Here is a 20,780-nt window from a genome sequence, read left to right as displayed (position 1 = left end):
CATGTCCCACTATTATCTACCCCTGGTTTTTAAGGTCCTGACAACCTCTGGCAATGAAGAAGCTGATGGCCTAGCTTAGATATGAGCTCTAGCAACTGGCTTTTGAGTATGTACTGCAAACTTGGCACAAAGGAAAAAGAGTCACTGTAGCACTCAGGTGCTTTTGTGTTTTACCAAAGATGCCACTTGCTCCTGAAATAAAACAGATGCCACTTGCTCCTGAAATAAAACAGCTTGGCTAATGTAATAAAGGCATGTCCGAGGCTTTCTAGATAATACCTGAAGACACCAGCAAAGGAGTCTGGGCCTACCCATAGGAGTTCCCAATTGGAAATTGTCAGTTAGAGGATATTGCCAACCTCTTCGGAGTAAAGTTTCTAAATATGACTTCGTTTGTGTGGATACTATGTCTGGCCTAATCCTAGCTTTCCCCCATGGGTGTGCAAACCAGGCTGCTACTATTTGGAGATAGGAGAAACTGAGTAATATCGATACCCTTGTGGAATAGAAGGTGGTCAGGGATCATATTTCATAGGTCTAGAAAACTGGGTGAAAGAATAGCACATGGAATGGAGGTTCTCTCTCCCCTGTGGCTTGTAAGGAAAAGTGTTGGTGGAAAGGAAAAATGGAATACTAAAGCAAAGATTAGATTACTAACAGGTAAAATTTGGATGCATGGACTACAGTACTTTCCCAGGCTTCACAACGTTTGAATGATCAACGGGTAGGGTCTGTTGCCTCATCTTCCTGGATGAGATGGTCAACACTGCAAAAGTATCCAAGTTATGAGAGACTCCTATTGCTCTGACTCTGATTGTATGTATGTATGTATGTGTGTGTATATATATATATATATATATATATATATATATATATAAAACCAGGTCTAATTTCTAAAGCAGAAGCCATGTTAATATATAATTATCAGGCCCTAAGTGACCTTGTCAAGTTCCTATAAAATATGGCTGTTCAACCTTAGAATTCAGAGTCTTGGGGTTCAGGTCACAGAACGGGCCCACTTGTATACATGGCAAAGGAATGAGTTCAGCTGTTTGGTATGTGTGTACCTGCTCCTGTCTATCTTGTCAGGATTGCTATGGTGGGTTGGAGGGCTCTAAGGTGTATATTAAGGAAGGGAAAAACTAGGAATAGTACACTATTCTTTATCTGGTTTTATTAACGGTATGTGCCATAGGCTAAGTTTCATGATCACTATCAACACATGGTCACTTTTTGAGTCAAATTACACAGACAGCCCATAAGACTGGTGACTGAAAGGTCCTAAAAGTACCACCATTGAAGCCATAGTTGTCAATGTTCAGATTTGGGATGGGTTCTTGTGGCTTAACTTTGGGTTATGGATATTTGAGCTGTAGGCACTGTAGTATCCAAATGGGATGGCATATCAGTAAGGATGCCAGATTGCTCTTGAAATACAGTGACATGGTTAATGGAGTAATAACATTTCTGGCATGTCCTAAATAATGCCTAAGCTAACTACAAAGGAGTCTCATAATATTCACTGCATTTTCCATCAGGTGAAGGATTGTCAAATTGATTACACTGGCCCCTTCCCTCTGAGTATTCTAAATTTGTCTTAGTTTGTGTGGACCCTGTATCTGGCCCAACCAAATTCTCACCAGTTGCCATCCATTAAGGGATTAGAGAAGCAGAATAGCATGTACAGATATTCTGGTTGAGTAGACAATGATCGGGGGTCACCTTTCAAAAATAATGATCTGTAAGTCTGGAACAAAAGAATATGACCTTTAATGAAGGTTCTATTTCTCCCGTAATGTACAGGCAATAGGACTGATAGAAAGGAAAAAGAATACTGAAGCAAGTAGATTACATTCCTTTTTTTTTTAAAGATTTTATTTTATTTCTTTATTTGAGAGAAAGAGTGAGATAGAGCATGAGAGGGGAGGTGAGGGACAAAGGGAGAAGCAGACCCCCCACAAAGCAGGGAGCCTGACATGGGTTTGATCCCAGTACTCCAGGATCATGACCTGACTTGAAGGCAGCTGCTTAACTGACTGAGCCACCCAGGCACCCCAGTAGACTGCATTCCTAACTGGTAAAACTGCTTTGGCTGGGTAGGCTGAAGTAATACTTCAGGCTTTAGTACTTCTGGATGATCCTGCAGTAAGGCCTATTACTCCATCTCTTATGGGGTTGCCAAGACAACCAACACTGAAAAAGTATGGAAGTCGCTGAGACTGCCATTGTCCTGTCTCTTACTGTGGATCAGTCTTCGATGCTGCTCAGAATATCAAGCCCTATCATGACTTGGAAAGGTGTTATCTACTAGAATTTGCAATGGAATATCCCACCCTTATAGAGGAGTTATTTTATACTGTTGGGGGAAGGGGAATAACTTACTTGCTTTGGGATCTTGCTTTCTTGCTATAGGCTAAACCTGTTGATATTCACTGTACTTGAACTGGAACACACAGCCTTGTAGGAGAGGAAGAGATGGGAATCCTGGTCTGGTGTATCCCAGCCCTAATCCATCTGTACACCAGTGATAGTGCCACCTCTCCCTGCTCAACATATATGTACAGTCAGGTCACATTGCTAAAGATGTAGCCACAGTAACATCTAAGGATTACATTATAAGTGGAATTCTTCTATAAGGGGAAGACTTTGCTATACAAGTTTCTACTAGATAGATCTTTTTGACCTTAGACTTCTGTTACTGTGGATATGGTCATAGGATGGGCGCTTGATGGAAATACCTTTCTACAATGGGCTTATTTATATGCCTGTCAAAGAAATCAATCCAGCTATTCTTGTGTATGTCAGCCACAGCACTGCTCCAGCTCATGAAGATTGCCACGGGGATGTTAGTGTTCCAGGGAGGGGACTGGAAGGCCTTAAAGCAATACATTAAAGAAGGACTAGCTGGATTAGGACTTTGAATTCATTGGATATTACTAATCCTGATTGAGAAACAGCCTCTGGCATACATCATCAATAACAGCAGACATAGATACTTCACATTTTTTTTTTTTCAAACTACACAGGCAGCCCATTAAATTGCTTATCAGAAGGGTCCTGAAAATACATCATTAAAGCCATTGGATGGCTGTTGCTCAGATTTGGAATGGGTTCATGTTGTTCACTCTAGGCTATGGATGTATGAGTACCTGGGCACCACTGTTGGGAACAGAAAAAATGACTCTAAATAGAACCATCACAGTTGCACTAGGGATATGGGATGGATATGGCTGGAATTCTGATCAGTCTGTCATATTAAAGGGTATCACCTGGTCTGGCACTGGCTGATAGTGCTGCCCAGGTATCTACTATATTCGAATGGAACACAATGAGTTATATGGCACACATCCATGCCTTCCACCTGGGTGGTGGGGGTCACTGCACTCTGGGTTTTCCCTGAGCATAGGGGGAAATCCACCCCACCACATTCAAATTTGTGAACCTCTCTCTTGCCAAGGCTAGATGGCCACATTTTGTTTTACGTGGATATGATTGTTTGGCTGCTGTCTTTGACCCGCTCCCCCTCATTGGTCTGGAGGACACAACAGTGCTCACGGAAGCACTTAACCTAGCAAGCCTTAACTGATAGTAAGCAGAAGTTACCTTTAGGAAACACTGAAATATCTTTAATAAGAAAATCTATTTTCTAAAATAGATTGGGTTTGGGTATTATAAGTGCCTCACAAGGAGGTACCTGTATCATTATCCAGACAAAGAAGTATATTGTTTATAACTGCTGAGTCTGCTAATACATCATTTTATTAAACTACATGAAGACACATGAATAATCTCTTCTCCTCCCACTAGTTTAAAGGACTTAATAAATGGTTTGAATCATGGGGTAGAAAATATTGTCACTTGTATTGGGAATCATTATCTTAATTAGTATTTTCTCTTAGAATTGCCTTTCTTGCTGCTGTGGTATCCTACATCATGGTGTCCTGTACAGACAGTTACCAAACAAACCATCTCCATGCTAATAAAACCCCTTATTATTTTCTGAGGACTCACTATGAAAGGAGGGAACATGTGAAATAAGAGCTGTTCACAAAAGATAGAACATTGGGGTAGGTTGTCAAGAAAACCTGGCTGCCAGTTGACCTTTTAGGTGGGCCTGGAAAATCTCATGCTACTCACTTTTCCTCACTTCGTTATTTTTGGGTTGTATACTCTGCCTATGGTTCCCTCAGTAGGCTCAGTTTCAAGGGTGCAGTCTTAAGAGAACAACGTGTTGTTGAGACTAGCTGAGGTAGAGGAGGTTTCTGCCTATGTTCTCCTCAAGGATTTTGATGGATTCCTGTCTTACATTGAGGTCTTTTATCGATTTGGAGTCTATTTTTCCATATGGTATAAGGAAATGGTCCAGTTTCATTCTTCATGTGGCTGTCCAGTTTTCCCAACACCACTTGTTGAAGAGATTGTCTTTTTTCCATTAGATATTCTTTCCTGCTTTGTCAAAAATTAGTTGACCATAGAGTTGGGGTCCATTTCTGGGCTCTCTATTCTGTTCCATTGATCTATGTGTCTGTTTTTGTGCCAGTACCATACTGTCTTGAAGATTATAGCTTTATAATAGAGCTTGAAGTCTGGAATTGTGATGCCACCAACTTTTATTTTCTTCTTCAACATTCCTCTAGCTATTCAGTCTTTTCTGGTTTCATACAAATTTTAGGATTATTTGTTCCATTTCTTTGAAAAAAGTTGATGGTATTTTGATAAGGATTGCATTGAATGTGTAGATTGCTCACAATAGTTGTTCTTCCAGTCCATGAGCATGGAATGTTTTTCCATTTCTTTGTGTCTTCCTCAATTTCTTTCATGAGTATTCTATAGTTTTCTGAGTACAGATTCTTTGCCTCATTGGTTAGACTTATTCCGTTATCTTGTGGTTTTGGGTGTAATTGTAAATGGGATTAACTTCTTAATTTCACTTTCTTCTGTCTTATTGTTGGTGCATAGAAATACAGCTGATATTTGTGCGTTGATTTGATATCCTGACACCTTAATGAATTCCTGTATGAGTTCTAGCAGTTTTGGATTGGAGTCTTTTGGGCTTTCCACATAAAGTATATCATCTGCAAAGAGTGAGAGGTCAACTTCTTTTTTTTGCCAATTCAGATCCTTTGTATTTCTTTCTGTTGTCTGATTGCTGAGGCTAGAACTTATCATTCTATGTTGAATAGCAGTGTTGATAGTGGACATCTCTGCTGTGTTCCTGACCTTAGTGGAAAAGCTATCAGTTTTTCTCCATTGAGAATGAAATTCACTGTGGGGTTTTCATAGATAGCTTTTATGATACTGAAGTATGTACCCTTTATCCCTACACTGTGAAGAGTTTTGATCAAGAAAGGATGCTGTACTTTGTCAAATGCTTTTTTGACATCTATTGAGAGTATCATATGGTTCATGTACTTTCTTATATTAATGTATAGTATCACACTGATTGATTTGCAGATGTTTAACCATCTTTGCAGCCTAGGAATGAATCCCACTTGGTCATGGTGAATGATCCTATTAATGTACTGTTGGATCTTGTTGGCCAGTATTTTGGTGAGAGTTTTTGTATCTGTGTTCATCAAGGATATTGGTCTGTAATTCTCTTTTTTGATGGGGTCTTTGGCTGGTTTGGGGATCAAGGTAATGCTGATTTCATAAAATGAGTTTGGAAGTTTTCCTTCCATTTCTATTTTTTTGTAACAGATTTAGGAGAATAGATATTAATTCTTCTTTAAATATTTGGTAGAATTCCCCTGGGAAGCCATCTGGCCCTGGGCTCTTGTTTGTTGGGAGATTCAATATCCTTACTGGTTATGGGTCTGTTCAGGTTTTCTCTTTCTTCCTGGTTCAGTTTTTGTAGTTTATATGTCTCCAGGAATGCATCCATTTCTTCCAGATTGTCAAATTTGCTGGCATATAGGTGCTCATAATATGTTCTCATAATTGTTTGTATTTCTTTGGTGTTGGTTATGATCTCTCCTGTCGCTCTCGCCAGCAAGAACGACCAGGAGACCTCAGTGAAGCAAGCTTTATTTCTGCATAGCTGTTGGGATCTCCCTCTCCCCCGCCTGTGCATGTCTATATATACCAAGGTTGCACAACCAATCACTCGCAGCCACATAGATACAAAATCCTAAGTTCCGCCTACTGGCTCGCATCCAGCCGCCATCTTAATGGCGTGCTTACTTTCGGGCACCGAAAACGTCGTGCGGCACCCGGGGCCCCCCCACGGGCCCAGCCGGAGCAGCTCCGCACCGTCGCCACCCGGCGGCAGCGACGGCTTGAGGCAGCGGCAGCCGAGTCAACGAGCGGGCACGGCGGAGCCCAGAAGCATCACCGTGCATGTGCTACAAGCCGCTCGGGCACCGACATCTCCCCCTTTTCTTTTATATTAGGCATGCAAGGCAGGAGATCGTGCCTGTCTTAGGTTGTCAGCTGCCATGAACATGCTTACCCGTCATTGGATAATTCCCCCTGGTTGGAGAACTCCTGGCTTAGGTTGCTATGTGCATGCAGCCAGTCTTACCCGTCATTGACTACTGATCTAGCGCTGCCAGCCAGATTTGGGGAAATGTACCAGCTTCCAGTGCCATGCAAGCTGTACTAGCGCCAACTGTTGCCTACATTGTTGTTTACGTAATGATGCAAAACTGTGGAACGTAAGGATTTACAACAGATACCCAATCCCGTAATGGAGCTATGTCAATCTTATCTGCTTAACTCTTTCGACAGATTAGCAGCAATAGAAAGGTCATTATAGGCCACGGAGGTTATGCAAAGTCCAGAAAGTGATTGGATGCATCCGGTCATCAATAGTTTCTGGAGAATGTCCACTTGTTACAGATGTGGTGAGAGCTACAGCCGCTGCAGTTGCTGCAGCTGTGGAGGCTGCTACAGCCGCAATAATGGCTACAGTGATCCCAAAGTCTCTTTTATGTTTTGAGAGCAATACAGGCGAATTGTTAGGATTTACAGAAACGGGCATGGGAATGAAAGTAGGTATACAGGAGGGAGGATGGCGGACTCATTCGTCAGTGGCATGGGGAACGGCCAGGCTTTCACTATTGCCCATTGGTGCATCTGTTGAAGGGATGCTGGTGTAGCCAGGATGCCATCAGGCCGAGCATCAGGACGGGGTGGGCCATGTTGATCGATTCTTCTAATCAGTCGCTCCGGGACCCAGATAGGCACTTGGGCATCCTGTGGAAAAAGACAAACAGAACCTCAGTGCCATCTTAGGACCGGGTCAGGGCCTCTCCATTGGCCTGTGAGTAGATCCTTCCACTTTGCCTGGGCTAGAGTGCGTTCGGTAACCGCCGCATGCCTGTCCGCTGCAGATGTACCATTATGGTCCAAGGACAAAAAAATTTAAAATGTAAAGGGTGAGAGATGTGAGATCACAGGGTGACTTGTAGTCATCCCCTATTCCCCCTTTTCTTATTTTTTGTAAGCATCATTTGAAGGTGCCGTTGGCGTGTTCAATTATTCCTTGACCTTGTGGATTGTAAGGTATACCTGTAGTATGGACTATACCAAATTGACTTAGGAATTGATTGATAGATTTTGATGTATATGCAGGTGCATTATCTGTCTTTATTTGTTTTGGGATACCCCAATCTGAGAAGCATTGTAGGCAGTGTGTGATCCCTTGTTTTGAATTCTCCCCCGTGAGGGGAGTAGCCATTATGATACCCGAATAAGTGTCCACTGATATATGTACGTACTTTTGTTGCCCGAATTCCGGTACATGTGTGACATCCATTTGCCATAGGTGATTAGCTTGAAGGCCTTTGGGATTTACCCCTAAGGAAGGCTGAGGGAGTAATGTGACACAATTCCCACAGGTCCTTACTATATCTCTTGCCTGTTCTTTGGTGATATGGAATCTATATCTTAAGGTATTAGAATTCACATGCCATTTGCTATGGAACAGCTTCGCCTGTTCTAAGGTAGGGCAAATAAGTTGGAAACGACTATTGTGGTCTGCTAGAGCATTGCCCTCGGATAATGGTCCTGGTAGGCTCATATGGGCTCTGATGTGATCTATAAAAAATGGTGCAGTGCGCAGTTGCACAACCTCTTGTAGTTGCCTTAAGATCCATGGAATAGGTGAATCACTTAAGGAGAGGATGGCTGTTTCAATATTTTTTGTTGCATTTACCACGTATTGACTATCAGAAATAATATTTAGGGGAGTGTCTGAAAATCTTTGGAGCACTAGGAGCACTACTAGTAGCTCTACTTGTTGAGCCGACCTGGCAGGACAAGGGTTGTCCTGGGTTCACGATTCCATTTATGATATAAGCTCCTGTGCCCTCTTTACTTCCATCTGTAAAGACAGTAGAGGCTTCTTTTAGTGGTGTCGATCTACTAATTTTTGGTAGTATGAATTCAATACCCTTTGTAAATTCTACAAGTGGGTGTGAAGGATAATGATTATCAAATTCTATTGAGTAAGATGTGGTCAGTATCGCCCAATCATCTAGGGTAGCACATAGTAGGCGAATCTGTTCCTTAGTATACGGCATGATGCAATTGTCAGGTATGATTCCAAGAGTAGAAATACAAACAGTGATCAATTTGTTAGCTAGCATGGCTACTGCAACTGGATATGTTGTGATTATCCGAGGAAGAGTGTTTGGGAGGTACAGCCATTGTAAGGACCCACCTTTCCATAGCACTCCAGTAGGTGAAGAAGGGGATGGAATCACTATGGCTTGGACTATCTGGTTAGGATTACATCTATCTGCTGAAGTCAAGGCAAGCCTGTCCTCCACAATTTTCAAAGCCTGTTTCGCCTCCAGAGTAAGGCTCCTAGGAGAGTCTAGATGGGCATCACCCTTCAGAATATCAAACAATGGTTGTAATTCTCCTGTAGTTATTTTCAGGTAGGATCGGATCCAATTTATGTCCCCCAATAACTTTTGGAAATCATTGAGTGTTTGTAATTTGTCAGTTCTAATGGAGGCTTTTGAAGGTTTTACCAGGGTATTGTATAGTTTCATACCTAAATAGTCTTTGATGTTGGAAGCCTGTATCTTTTCGGGGGCTATAATTAACCCCCATGAATTTAGCTCCTTTTGTAACATTACTAAGGCTTCCGAAACTGTAGTAGAGTCAGATCCACACAACAATATGTCATCCATGTAATGGTAACACATTAAATCAGGGTAAGTCTCTCTAATAGGCTGTATGGCTTTAGAAACATATAATTGACACATAGTGGGGCTATTAGCCATGCCCTGAGGGAGGACAGTCCACTCATATCTTTGGTTAGGCTCTGCATGATTAATAGAAGGTAGGGTAAAGGCAAATTTAATTGTATCCTCAGGATGCAGAGGGATAGAGAAAAAGCAATCTTTTATGTCAACCATTATTGATGGCCAGTTTCTCGGTAAGGCAGTTATCATGGGTAATCCCAGCTGTATTGGTCCCATGTTCTGCATTTGCCTATTAATTTCTCTAAGATCATGTAAAAGTCTCCATTTACCAGATTTCTTTTTAATAACAAAGATAGGTGTATTCCAAGGTGAGGTAGAAGGTTTCATATGGCCCGCCTCTAACTGTTCCTATACCAGGGTTTTAGCAGCTGATAGTTTTTCGTTAGTAAGGGGCCACTGAGGCACCCAGCAGGGCATATCTGTCTTCCACGTTATTTTCATTGCCTCAGTGGCCCTTACCGAAAACCCAGGCCTTGCGCCTTATATTCTGAGGTGAAAGGGATGGTGTCTATTTTACCTTGCTCCTGTTTCCCTAACCCTTTACCTGGTATGTATCCCATTTTTTGCATCATAGCTATTGATCGGGGGCTGTATATAGTTTCAGTTGTCAGGCGGACGCTCATCTGTTCCAAAACGTCTCGTCCCCAGAGGGAAATAGGAATATTGCAGACATAGGGCTGAAAAGTTCCCCTAAGGCCTTCGTCATCCTCCCACTCAAGGGTAGCTGCGCTTTGATCAGGACTTTGAGCGATTCCTAAACCCCTGAGTGTTTGTTTTGCTTGTGTTAGGGGCCATCTCGGAGGCCACTCTTGTTGGCTGAAGATGCTCTTATCGGCGCCCGTATCCAGTAACCCTAAAAATTTCCTTTCTTGCACCTTGAGGGTAATTATGGGCCTATCAGTCATATCCAGGGTCAGGCATGTTAGGTCAACTCCCGTAGACCCCAAACCTCTCGTACCTTTTTCTTTTCCTTTACTGGGAAAGGCTTCATGATGGCTAGGGAGTATGAGAAGTTGAGCTATCTGATCTCCTGGGCTAATTGCAGTAACTCCCCTTGGTGAAGACACCAGTATCTTGATCTCTCCCTCATAATCTGAATCTATTACCCCAGGGTGAACTATCAGACCTTTGAGATAAGTGGAGCTTCAGCCAAGTAATAAACCTACAGTACCATGAGGGGGGCCCCCTCTTAGATCGGAGGCCAATGCTTAAATGCCCATCTCCGGAGTTAGGACCATTCGGGCGGCTGCTCTGATATCGAGCCTTGCTGATCCAGAGGTTGCGCGCCTTTCTCCGAGGGAGGATACCATGTCCTGGGCATTTGCGTTAGTGCCCCATAAATTTGTGTTGGGCCCCGGGGCACGGGGCCCTGCTTCCCGTTTTTTGAGTAATTGGATTGAATCCAGTTATTCGGCGGCAGGGGATTTCCTTGAATATCTTTTTGGGACCTACATTCATTAGCCCAATGATTCCCTTTATGGCAACGAGGGCATAACCCAGGTGCGGGCTTGACTGGTCTAGGAGGTCCTTTACCCTTTGGACAATCCCTCTTAAGATGACCGTCCCTTCCACAAAGGAAACAAGCCTTGGAAGAACTCCTGGTTCCTCCATTGAAACTTCTTATCCCTTGGGCTACTGCTGCTGCCACAACTTGGCCCTGAACAACTGTATCAGTGATGTCTCGACACACTTTAATATATGTAATCAGGTCCTTAGACTTCCAAGAGAGGATAGCCTCTTTACACCATTTATTTGCTTGTTCATAGGCTAATTGTTTAACAAGGGGCATTGCTTGTTCCACATCCCCAAATATGCACCTTGCTACTTGGAGCAGACGATCTACAAAGTCAGCATAGGGTTCATTAGGCCCCTGCAACACCTTGGAAAGTTGTCCCTGCAAATCGCCGGAACCCTGTATGGTCTTCTAAGCCCTAGTGGCTACAGCTGCTATCTGTACATACACCCCTGGGGGGTACCCAATCTGATTGTTTTGTCCCACAAATTGACTTCCTCCCATGAGCATGTCAATATTCCAGTGGGGATTCCCTGACATGGCGTTATGCTGGGCAGTTTCTGAGCTACACTCTTGCCAAGCAGTTTTCCATATCAAGTATTGTCCACCAGACAGAGTTGCTTTTGCCATGTTAGTCCAATCGTCTGGGGTAAGGTTCATGCTACCGACTGCTTCCAAAAGTGAAAGTGTATAAGCAGCCTGTGGCCCATAAGTAGTGACTGCTTCCTTAAACTGTTTAATAAGTTTGAAGTCTAGTGGTTGATGAAACCTCTGTTGATTTTGATCTTCTAACACTGGGTATGCAAGAGGGGAGGGTTTAGTAAAGTCCGTAATGTCCCTCCATCCTGCATTTCTACATTCTGGACAACCGCATGCCCCTCGGGAGCATGAAGTGTTATATGGTGGCGGCCATTCTGCAGGTGGCGCTATAGGCCTACATTCAGGGGTAGGAATTCTTGACCGTCTGACAGAGGGCGCTAGGGAGTCATATTTTTTCCCAGCTTCTTTGTATGTCTTTCCCTTTAAAGGTTCGTTAGGGACTTCCTCTTTTAATTTTAAGTGTGTCATGGCTTCCCCAAGCTCACCTTCAGAGGAGCTCTCCTCTGAATTTTCTCCCCCTCTGCTAGATACTGCCTTAGAGGCTTCTCTGACCTGCTCCTCGATAACATTTTTAACCGTTTTATGGTTAGAGTCTAGCGGAGTGCCGTTAGCCTTAAGCACCTCCGTCAGCAATCCTCCCATCTTAGTAAACTTTGATCCCATTATTTCTTGTCCTATGCCTAGGAACCCTTTTACTTCTCGTCCTATACTTAGGAACTTTCTCATTTCTCGTCCTATACTTAGGAACTTTCTTATCTGAAATTTTGTGCACACTTACCGGATCGTTGCGTTCACTGAGAACTCCTTGGTGTAGGTTTCGGGTTTCCCGGGTTTCGGCACCACTTGTCGCTCTCGCCAGCAAGAACGACCAGGAGACCTCAGCGAAGCAAGCTTTATTTCTGTGTAGCTGTTGGGATCTCCCTCCCCCGCCCGTGCATGTCTATATATACCAAGGTTGCACAACCAATCACTCGCAGCCACATAGATACAAAATCCTAAGTGCCGCCTACTGGCTCACATCCAGCCGCCATCTTAATGGCGTGTTTACTTTCGGGCACCGAAAAAGTCGTGTGGTGCCCGGGGCCCCCCCGCGGGCCCAGCCGGAGCAGCTCCGCACCGTCGCCACCCGGCAGCAGCGACGGCTTGAGGCAGCGGCGGCTGAGGCAACGAGCGGGCACGGCGGAGCCCAGAAGCATCACCGCGCATGCGCTACAAGCCGCTTGGGCACTGACACTCTCCTGTATCATTCCTGATTTTATTTATTTGCATCCTTTCTCTTTTCTTTTTGATATGTCTGGCCAGGGGTTTGTCAATCTTACTATTTCTTTCACAGAATCAGCTCCTAGTTTCGTTGATTTGTTCTACTGTTTTTCTGGTATCTATTTCATTGATTTCTGCTCTGATCTTTATTATCTCTCTTCTCCTGCTGGGCTTGGGCTTTATTTGCTGTTCTTCCTCCAGCTCCTTTAGGTGTAGGGTTAGGTTGCGTACTTCAGACCTTTCCTGTTTCTTGAGAAAGGCTTGTATCACTATATGCTTTCCTGTCAGGACTGCCTTTGCTGCATCCCAAAGGTTTTGAACAGTTATGTTTTCATTTTCATTTGTTTCCATGAATTTTTTAAATTATTCTCCAATTTCCTGGTTGACTCATTCATTCCTTAGTAGGATGCTCTTTAGCCTCCATGTATTGAGTTCTTTCCAACTTACCTCATGTGATTGAGTTCAGAGCATTTTGGTCTGAAAATATTCAGGGAATGATTCCAATCTTTTGGTACTGGTTGAGACCTGATTTGTGACATAGGATGTGATCTATTCTGGAGGATGTTCCATGTGCATTAGGGAAGAATGTGTATTTTGTTGCTTTGGGATGGAATGTTCTGAATATATCTGTGATGTCCATCTGGTTCAGTGTGTCATTTAAAGCTTTTATTTCCTTGTTGATCTTTTGCTTGGATGATCTGTCCATTTCAGTGAGAGGAGTGTTAAAGTCCCCTACTATTACTGTATTATTGTCAATGTGTTTCTTTGATTTTGTTTTTTTGTTATTATTGTTGTTGTTTTTGGTTTTTATAATTGGCTGCTCCCATGTTAGGGGTGCAGATATTTAAAATTGTTAGATCTTCTTGTTGGACAGACCCTTTAAGTATGATATAGTGTCCTTCCTCATCTCTTATTATAGTCTTTGGCTTAAAATCTAATTTATCTGATATAAGGATAGCCACCCCAGCTTTCTTTTGATGTCCATTAGCATGGTAAATTGTTTTCTACCCCCTCACTTTAAATCTGGAGGTGTCTTTAGGTCTAAAATGAGTTTCTTGCAGGCAGTATATCAATTGATCTTGTTTTTTTAATTCATTCTGATACTCTGTGTCTTTTTATTGGGGCATTTAGCCCATTTACATTCAGGGTAACTATTGAAAGATATGAATTTAGTGCCATTGTCTTTCCTGTAAGGTGCCTGTACCTGTAAGGTGCCTGTACCATTTATTGTCTCTGTTCATTTCCAGTCTATTACTTTTAGGTTCTCTCTTTGCTTGGAGAACCCCTTTTAATATTTCCTGTAGGACTGGTTTGGTGTTTGAAAATTATTTTAGTTTTTGTTTGTCCTGGAAGCTTTTTATCTCTCCTATTTTTAGTGACAGCCTAACTGTATATAGTATTCTTGTCTGCATATTTTTCCTCATTTAGTGCTCTGAATATTTCATGCCAGTCCTTTCCAGCCTGCTAGGTCTCTGTGGATAGGTCTGCTTCCAATCTAATACTTCTACCATTGTACATTACAGACTTCTTTTCCTGAGCTGCTTTCAGGATTTTCTCTTTGTCACTAAGACTTGTAAGTTTTACTTTTAGATGATGGGGTGTGGACCTATTTTTATTGATTTTAAGGGGATTCTCCATGCCTGCTGGATTTTGAGGCTTGTTCCCTTCAACAAATTAGGGAAATTCTCTGCTGTAATTTGCTCCTGTATACCTTCTGCCCTCTCTCTCTTTCTTCTTCTTCAGGGATCCCAACTATTTTAATACTGTTTTGTTTTTTGTTATCACTTATATCTTGAATTCTCCCCTCATGGTCCTGTAGTTGTTTAATCTCTGTTTTTCTGAGCTGCTTTATTCTGCATATTTTGGTCTTTTATATCACTAATTATTATTCTGCTCCATTTATCCTAGTAGTATGAGCCTCTATTTTTCATTGCACCTCATTAATAGCCTTTTTTATTTCAACTTGGTTAGATTTTAGTTGTTTTATTTCTCCAGATAGTGATTCTCTAGTATCTTCTATGTTTTTTTCAAACACAGCTAGTATCTTTATAATCATCATTCTTAACTCCAGTTCTGACATATTACTCATGTCTGTATTAAGTCCCTTGCAGTAAGTACTGCCTCTTGTTGTTCTGGTTTTTTGAGATGAGTTTTTCCACCCTCTCATTTTGTCCAGACAAGAATAGATGAATGAGAGAACAAACTGCTAAAAGGGAAACCCCAACACCCAAGAAATATACACTAAACAAATCAGAAGTGACCCAAATCTCAGCAGAAAAGAAAGGGGGAAAAAAGTATAATTAGAGTGTTGAACAGAACAGAGTCACACATTTTATTTTGGATGTGTTTAGTCTTTTGAAAGAAACTGTCTCCCAAAATTTTAACGAAGAAAGACTTATATGTACACTAAAAATAAAGTTAAATGCAATGAAGGCATAGAATATAAAAATAAAAATTTAAAAAGATTTCAGACAAGATATTGATAAGATAAAATGTTGGTTAAAATAAGAAAAGGGAAAAATTAAAAAACAAATAGAAAAAAATAAGGAAAATAAAATAAAATTTAAATTTGAAAGACTAAAGAATCATGGGGGAAAAACCATGAATTCTATGTGCTGTATTCCTGTAGCTCTGAAGTTTTGCAGTTCTCATTGATTTGTTAAACTTGGTCTTGGCTGGATGTTCTTGCTGATCTTCTGGGGGTGGGGCCTGTTGTGGTGATTCTCAAATGTCTTTGCCCAAGGTGGAATTGTACCACCCTTGCCAGGGGCCAGGCTAAGTAATCTGCTTGGGTTTGCTTTTGGGAGCTTTTGTTCCCTGAATAGTTTCCATAGAACTTTGGAGGAGGAGAATGCAAATGGCAGCCTCTCAGTCTCTGACCCAGATGAGCCAAGAGCTCGGGGCCCCACTCTGAAGTGCACCCTCAGAAAAAAGTAGTCAGTCATGCCTGTCTCCCTGGTCTCCAGCCACATTCCATGCTCACTTGGCCTGTGACCGAGTGTTTCTATCTCTGGCACACAGCTCCATTTGGAGTCTCCAAACCTAGCAGATTGCTGCAGTGCGCTCCTGCACTGTTCCTCCCGGTGGAGGATGTGGGGCATCTCCCCAAATCTGCCATTTGTGGGGTCCTTGCTTGAAGAACTATGGTCTGACTATGCAGGGGATCACAGTTAATGGCAACCATGACCTGAGAGCCTGTTGCTCAGCTCCATCTTTACAGCTGACTTCCCTGCTCCGATTGTTACCTGGGAGCTCTGCCACACTCAGGTACCCCAGGTCTTTCTGTGACCCTGAGGGTCCTGAGACCACATTGTCACAGTGAGGGTTCCACCCCCTGCTTAGCCACTAGAGTGACGTCCCTCAGTGGAGCAGATCTGAAAGCCCTGATTTTGTGCTCCATTGCTCTCTCACTTATTGGGAGCTATCTAGCCAGTTTTCCACTTTAATTTTTTTAATTTGTATTTTGCCTTGTTTTTGTTTTGTTTGTTTTTGTTTTTTTAAGATGGGGGAGGGACAGAGGGTGAAGGAGAGAGAATCTTAAGCAGGCTCCATGCACAATGTAGAGCCTGATGCAGGGTGCAGTCTCACAACCCTAAGATCATGACCTGAGCCGAAATCAAGAGTCAGATGCTTAACTGCTTAACAGACTGAGCTACCCAGGAAACTCCTTTTCTGCTTTTTTTTTCTTTATAGATCAACTTTGGCAGAGGCCCATTTTACTTAGATTGTGACTTTTTTCTTGAACTATAAGTGATACTTAGTGGCATTATTTGAAAAATCAATTTGGGAGGTTCCCTGTTCTCATTTTGTTGCATTCTGGTCAAATAAGATTTTTTAAAGATTTTATTTATAGGAGAGTGAATGAGAGAGACCATGAGGAGAGGGGAGGGCAGAGGGAGGAGGAGGCTCCTCACTGAGCAGGGAGCAGGGAAAGAGACTCTATCCTAGCACCCTGGGATCATGACCTGAGCTAAAGGCATGCTTAACAGACTAAGCCTCCCAAGTGCACCAAAGAAGATGCCATATTATTTGTTGAGGTTGACTTTGAGATCTTGTGGTGGCCATGTTTTATAGGTATTTTATATATGTTTATGGAGAATGTATATTTTCTGTTAGATGAGTGATCTTAAATATTAACATTATATCATGCTTTATAACTGCGATATTTAAAAATTTTTTTGTACTGTAATGTACTATTCAGAAGTGTGTCAGTCTCTTTCATTATAATTGTCAGTTTGTCAACTATTTCTTATATTCTGTTAAGTTTTTATTAAAGGCTATGGTTTTTTTTTTCTTTGTCACTATGATTTATTGAGCTATTTATAAAGATTGTCAAATAATATTATTTTTTACAATGTGCTTGAATTTACCTGTCATTTTAAGGAATTTGTAGTCTGCAACCTCAATTGAATTGACATTTCCATGCCTCCAGCAAAGTGTCAGACTGACAGGAATCAGCTTGGTGAGCTTCCTATTATGCTCAGCAGTTGTCCTTTAAATAATAATATCTTGACAACTGAGGATGCTTCTACTTTTCCTTTCCAGATGTTAATGAGGATCTCTATAAAAATATGATCTTATATTACCCCTATTTCTATCTAAACTTGAAATTTAGTTCTCCTTCAGTAGCTTTTTTTCCTTTTCTCAGGAACTTTGAGATGGGACCGAGATGGATTTGCCAGTCAAATTTGAGACTGTGGGGCTACACTGTGTGAGATACAGGTAAGCTCCTGTGCTAGGAGTACATTATGTCTGCTGTAGACCATGTACTTTCCAAGTAAGAGAACAGTCCTGGAACCTCCAGGCTCTTTTTTTTTTTTTTTTCCCCAGCTATATATTGTTGATATGGGTCTACTTAATAGCCTATATTAGAGCTCCAAATTGCAAAGAGAATTAACTTTTTGGTTTTGGTTTTTTAATCTCCTGAAGTACATCATGTGGTATTGTTCACCCTTTGAAATTCAATGTTCGGGTCTTTCAGGTTGCTTTAGTTAAGTTTGTGCTTCTGCATTCGTGGAGTAATGGTATGGATGAATTTTAATATTGAGAGCCTATATGTTTTTTGGATTTTTTTTAATTTTAAATTTTAAATAGGTCAGAAAAAAAACATTTGGAGATTTTATATACTAGTTTCAGTATTGGTAGGAATTAAAAAGGATTGGTTACTTTATATGTAATAAAGGAGTCTTTATAAAGGGATAATAGACTACAATGTGGTAGACATGGTGCTCTATGTGTGGCCAAATGCTGTTACAAATCAGAGGCTTAATTCTCCCTGCTGAAAATCAGAGATAATTCTTTCTCCTTCTTCTGACAGTCTTAGTATTTACTTGAGAAAATTTGTAAGTTGTTTCTCTCTTTGAAATGTATGTATGTCTTTTAAAAAGCTCAGCAAGATTCTTGCTCACTTTAAAACCCAGGAGTGTCTGGGAGCCATTTCTGTAACATGGAATTATCAAGGAATATGGTGCCCCTATTTCCTAGTTTCCATGAGAGGTTCAGAGGCTAATCTCAGTGGGTACATTGCTCCAGGTTGCACTACCATCTCCTGTTAGAGAGATCTGAGAAGTTTATTTTCCCTTTGGATAAATCTAATTAGCAAGCCCCAATGGCCACCCCAATTACCAGGTGAATTTGGGATGAATTTATTCACAACACACAGTGCTATAAAATCCTCTCACTTGAGGACTAGTTATTTTTCATTTTGAACATATGTGTAATGGGTTGTCTGCTTGGCTATATAAAAGGGTGAGATTTCCTGCTATCTTTGCAATTTCTTAGCAGACTGATTCTGCACAGCATATTCTGGCTGGATGTTTTATTCAACAATAAAACTTTTCTTTCAACATTTGTGAGAAGTTTTCTGGGTTGGCAGGAGATTTTGTTTTTGATTATTTTTTTCCAATACATATCTGCTATATTTGCATGTCCTAAATAGGTTAATCCTCTGCGATAAGCATTTTTATGTCAATGCTTTGGAATAGGGAGCTCAAGTTCAGATACAGTCAATTACTGAAGTTCATACAACTTGAACATGAAGAACAGAATTTGAAACTAGTTTTGTCTGTTCCCACAGTCCTTTATTACATCATACCTCATTTTTCACAAATGAATCTATCACTTAATTATTAACTGTTACCATATTGCATTCAGTAACATTGACTTATTGTTGACTTGAGAATTATAAAGGTTTAATTGCTCAATTTATTCCACTCACTGACTCAGGTCTCTAAGTGAAGCCAGATTTCTTTCTTTACACCTGGACCAAAAGCTCTGTAGCAACACTCCTCAATATTATCATATGTGGTAGTAACTAAGCATACTTCTCTCCAGAAGAATGAATTCAAGTTCTTTATTTAAAGTATGTAGAGCCCAAAGCAACCACAAACTTTGGCAATACTATTTGTTTAAATAAATCTCTCAAAAAAAGAAATTGTTCTTAACCTGCTTTAGCAGTGTAAACACACCAAAATTGAGTACCTGGAGTTTTGTTTGCCTTGCCTCAAGTTTGGCAGTCAAATATTGCTATGCCATTGGAAGTACTCAAAAAATAAAAAAGCGTTTCCTGACTAAAGAAATCACTGTAAAAAACAAACACTAATGTTTACAATGTAACATTCTTAAGTTATACATAATTAATTTAAAATTAAGCTAGTACTTACATTTTTTGTATTTTTTTTGTTACTCCCAATACGTTTCTCTTTGTGACACAATTCTAATTTTTTCCAAAGATCGATGTTCTTAGAGTGATACAAATTCAGAATGTTGAGGTATATTTGCTGCTGCTTGCAGTTTTCACATAAGTCCTGCAAGAGAGGGAAACTCATATTAGAGAGGGCTATTCTGCAGATGTAGATGGAACAGCACCTGCCTCAGGTGAGGTCTTCTCAAGGTGTCCTGGAAGGAGAAAGTTGCTCACAATCAAGAAGGTGAGATCTGTAGCTACTGGCCTAGGGGTTCAAGTTCCTCATGGTCATTCATACAGAGGTATCTTTGCCAGGTTTCAGGTCCTTGCCCTTTCTCATTAGGGACCTGGTTTTGATGTAGAAGTCCTGCTGAGGTTGTGAATTCAGTCTCCCTGTAGGTGTACTACCAGGGCCATTGGAGCCTAAGCGTGATTTTTGCCACACTGGGGCATGTAGAGTGTCTCAAATGCTGCCATAAGACTTGGTGACTTTCACAGTATGCCTTGAATGGAGTGGAAAATCCACACCTATCATTTTCTTGTTGAAACTTTTAACACATTCACGAAAGACAGGTGATTGTACAGACCTTAAGATTGCCACTGACCCCAGCCTTTCAAATGCTTTCCCAACCTCATATGCCCATGCTTCACTTTTACCTGTAACTTGTTCTAAACTACCAAGGATTAGAGTGCTACACTTGTGATGCTCCTGCAGCCAGCTGTGAAGACCACCTGACCTACAAAAAGCACTTGGGTCCTGATCACCAGCTAATGTGTTGGTCACTTTCAGCAACCAATGATCCTAACCTAAGTATTCTCCCAACCTAAGGGTTTATTGTAAGGGCTGCTGTAGGGATCCTCCCAGGACCAGCTGTCTTTGAGTTTCCCAGAAAGCAGAACCTAAGACAAAAAATAGCTTCAGATATATTAGTTGAGAATGTGATTTGAGAGACCTAGATTGAGGACTTGGAAGAATAAATCAGGCAAGGAGGGAAAACCTATCCTAAGTAATATCATTGATCTAGTTACTGCTGTAGAAAATGGGGGCTCAATTCTGTTGGGGATCCTTTATAAAAATGGTGTAGATTTCACTTTGGAATTTTCTCTTTAAAACAGGAAAGAAGTTAGTATTATCTGAGATCCCCTCTGTTCATTATCTCTTGGTGCTATAACAAATGACCATGACCTAGCAGCTTAAAACAATACATTTATTATGTCATAGTTACAGGTCAGAAATGAAGGTGTTGGAAGAGCTGTAGTCTTCTTTGGGGATGATAGAAGAATCCATTTCCTTATTCACTCAGGTGGTTGACAGATAATTCATTTCTTTTTATTATTTTCAGAGGTTCCAAGTTTCTATCCAATATCATTCCTTTAAACCCTGAATAATTTCCTTTAGCATTTCCTATAGTGCAGTTATGCTGCCAGGAAGCTGTCTTGGTTTCCTATTATCTGAAAATATCTTTAATTTATCTTCACTCCTGAAGGAAAGTATCCTAGAATA

General features: G+C 41.2%; 1 protein-coding gene across 1 annotated transcript; it reads right to left on the bottom strand.

Annotated features, from left to right (window-relative positions):
• Nucleotides 1-9,673: 9,673 nt before the first annotated feature.
• LOC123390809 (endogenous retrovirus group K member 21 Pro protein-like) lies at nt 9,674-10,123 on the bottom strand. Its single transcript, XM_045075650.1, has one exon. The coding sequence runs from the start codon at nt 10,121-10,123 to the stop codon at nt 9,674-9,676; it is 450 nt and encodes a 149-aa protein (XP_044931585.1).
• Nucleotides 10,124-20,780: the final 10,657 nt, after the last annotated feature.

This window comes from Mustela putorius, unplaced genomic scaffold, assembly GCF_011764305.1.
Source record: "Mustela putorius furo isolate JIRA1106 unplaced genomic scaffold, ASM1176430v1.1 tig00000145_pilon_pilon_pilon, whole genome shotgun sequence".
Lineage (NCBI taxonomy): Eukaryota > Metazoa > Chordata > Mammalia > Carnivora > Mustelidae > Mustela > Mustela putorius.
Note: the sequence above shows the minus strand (reverse complement) of the source record. Positions and strands in the feature narration are given on the sequence as shown.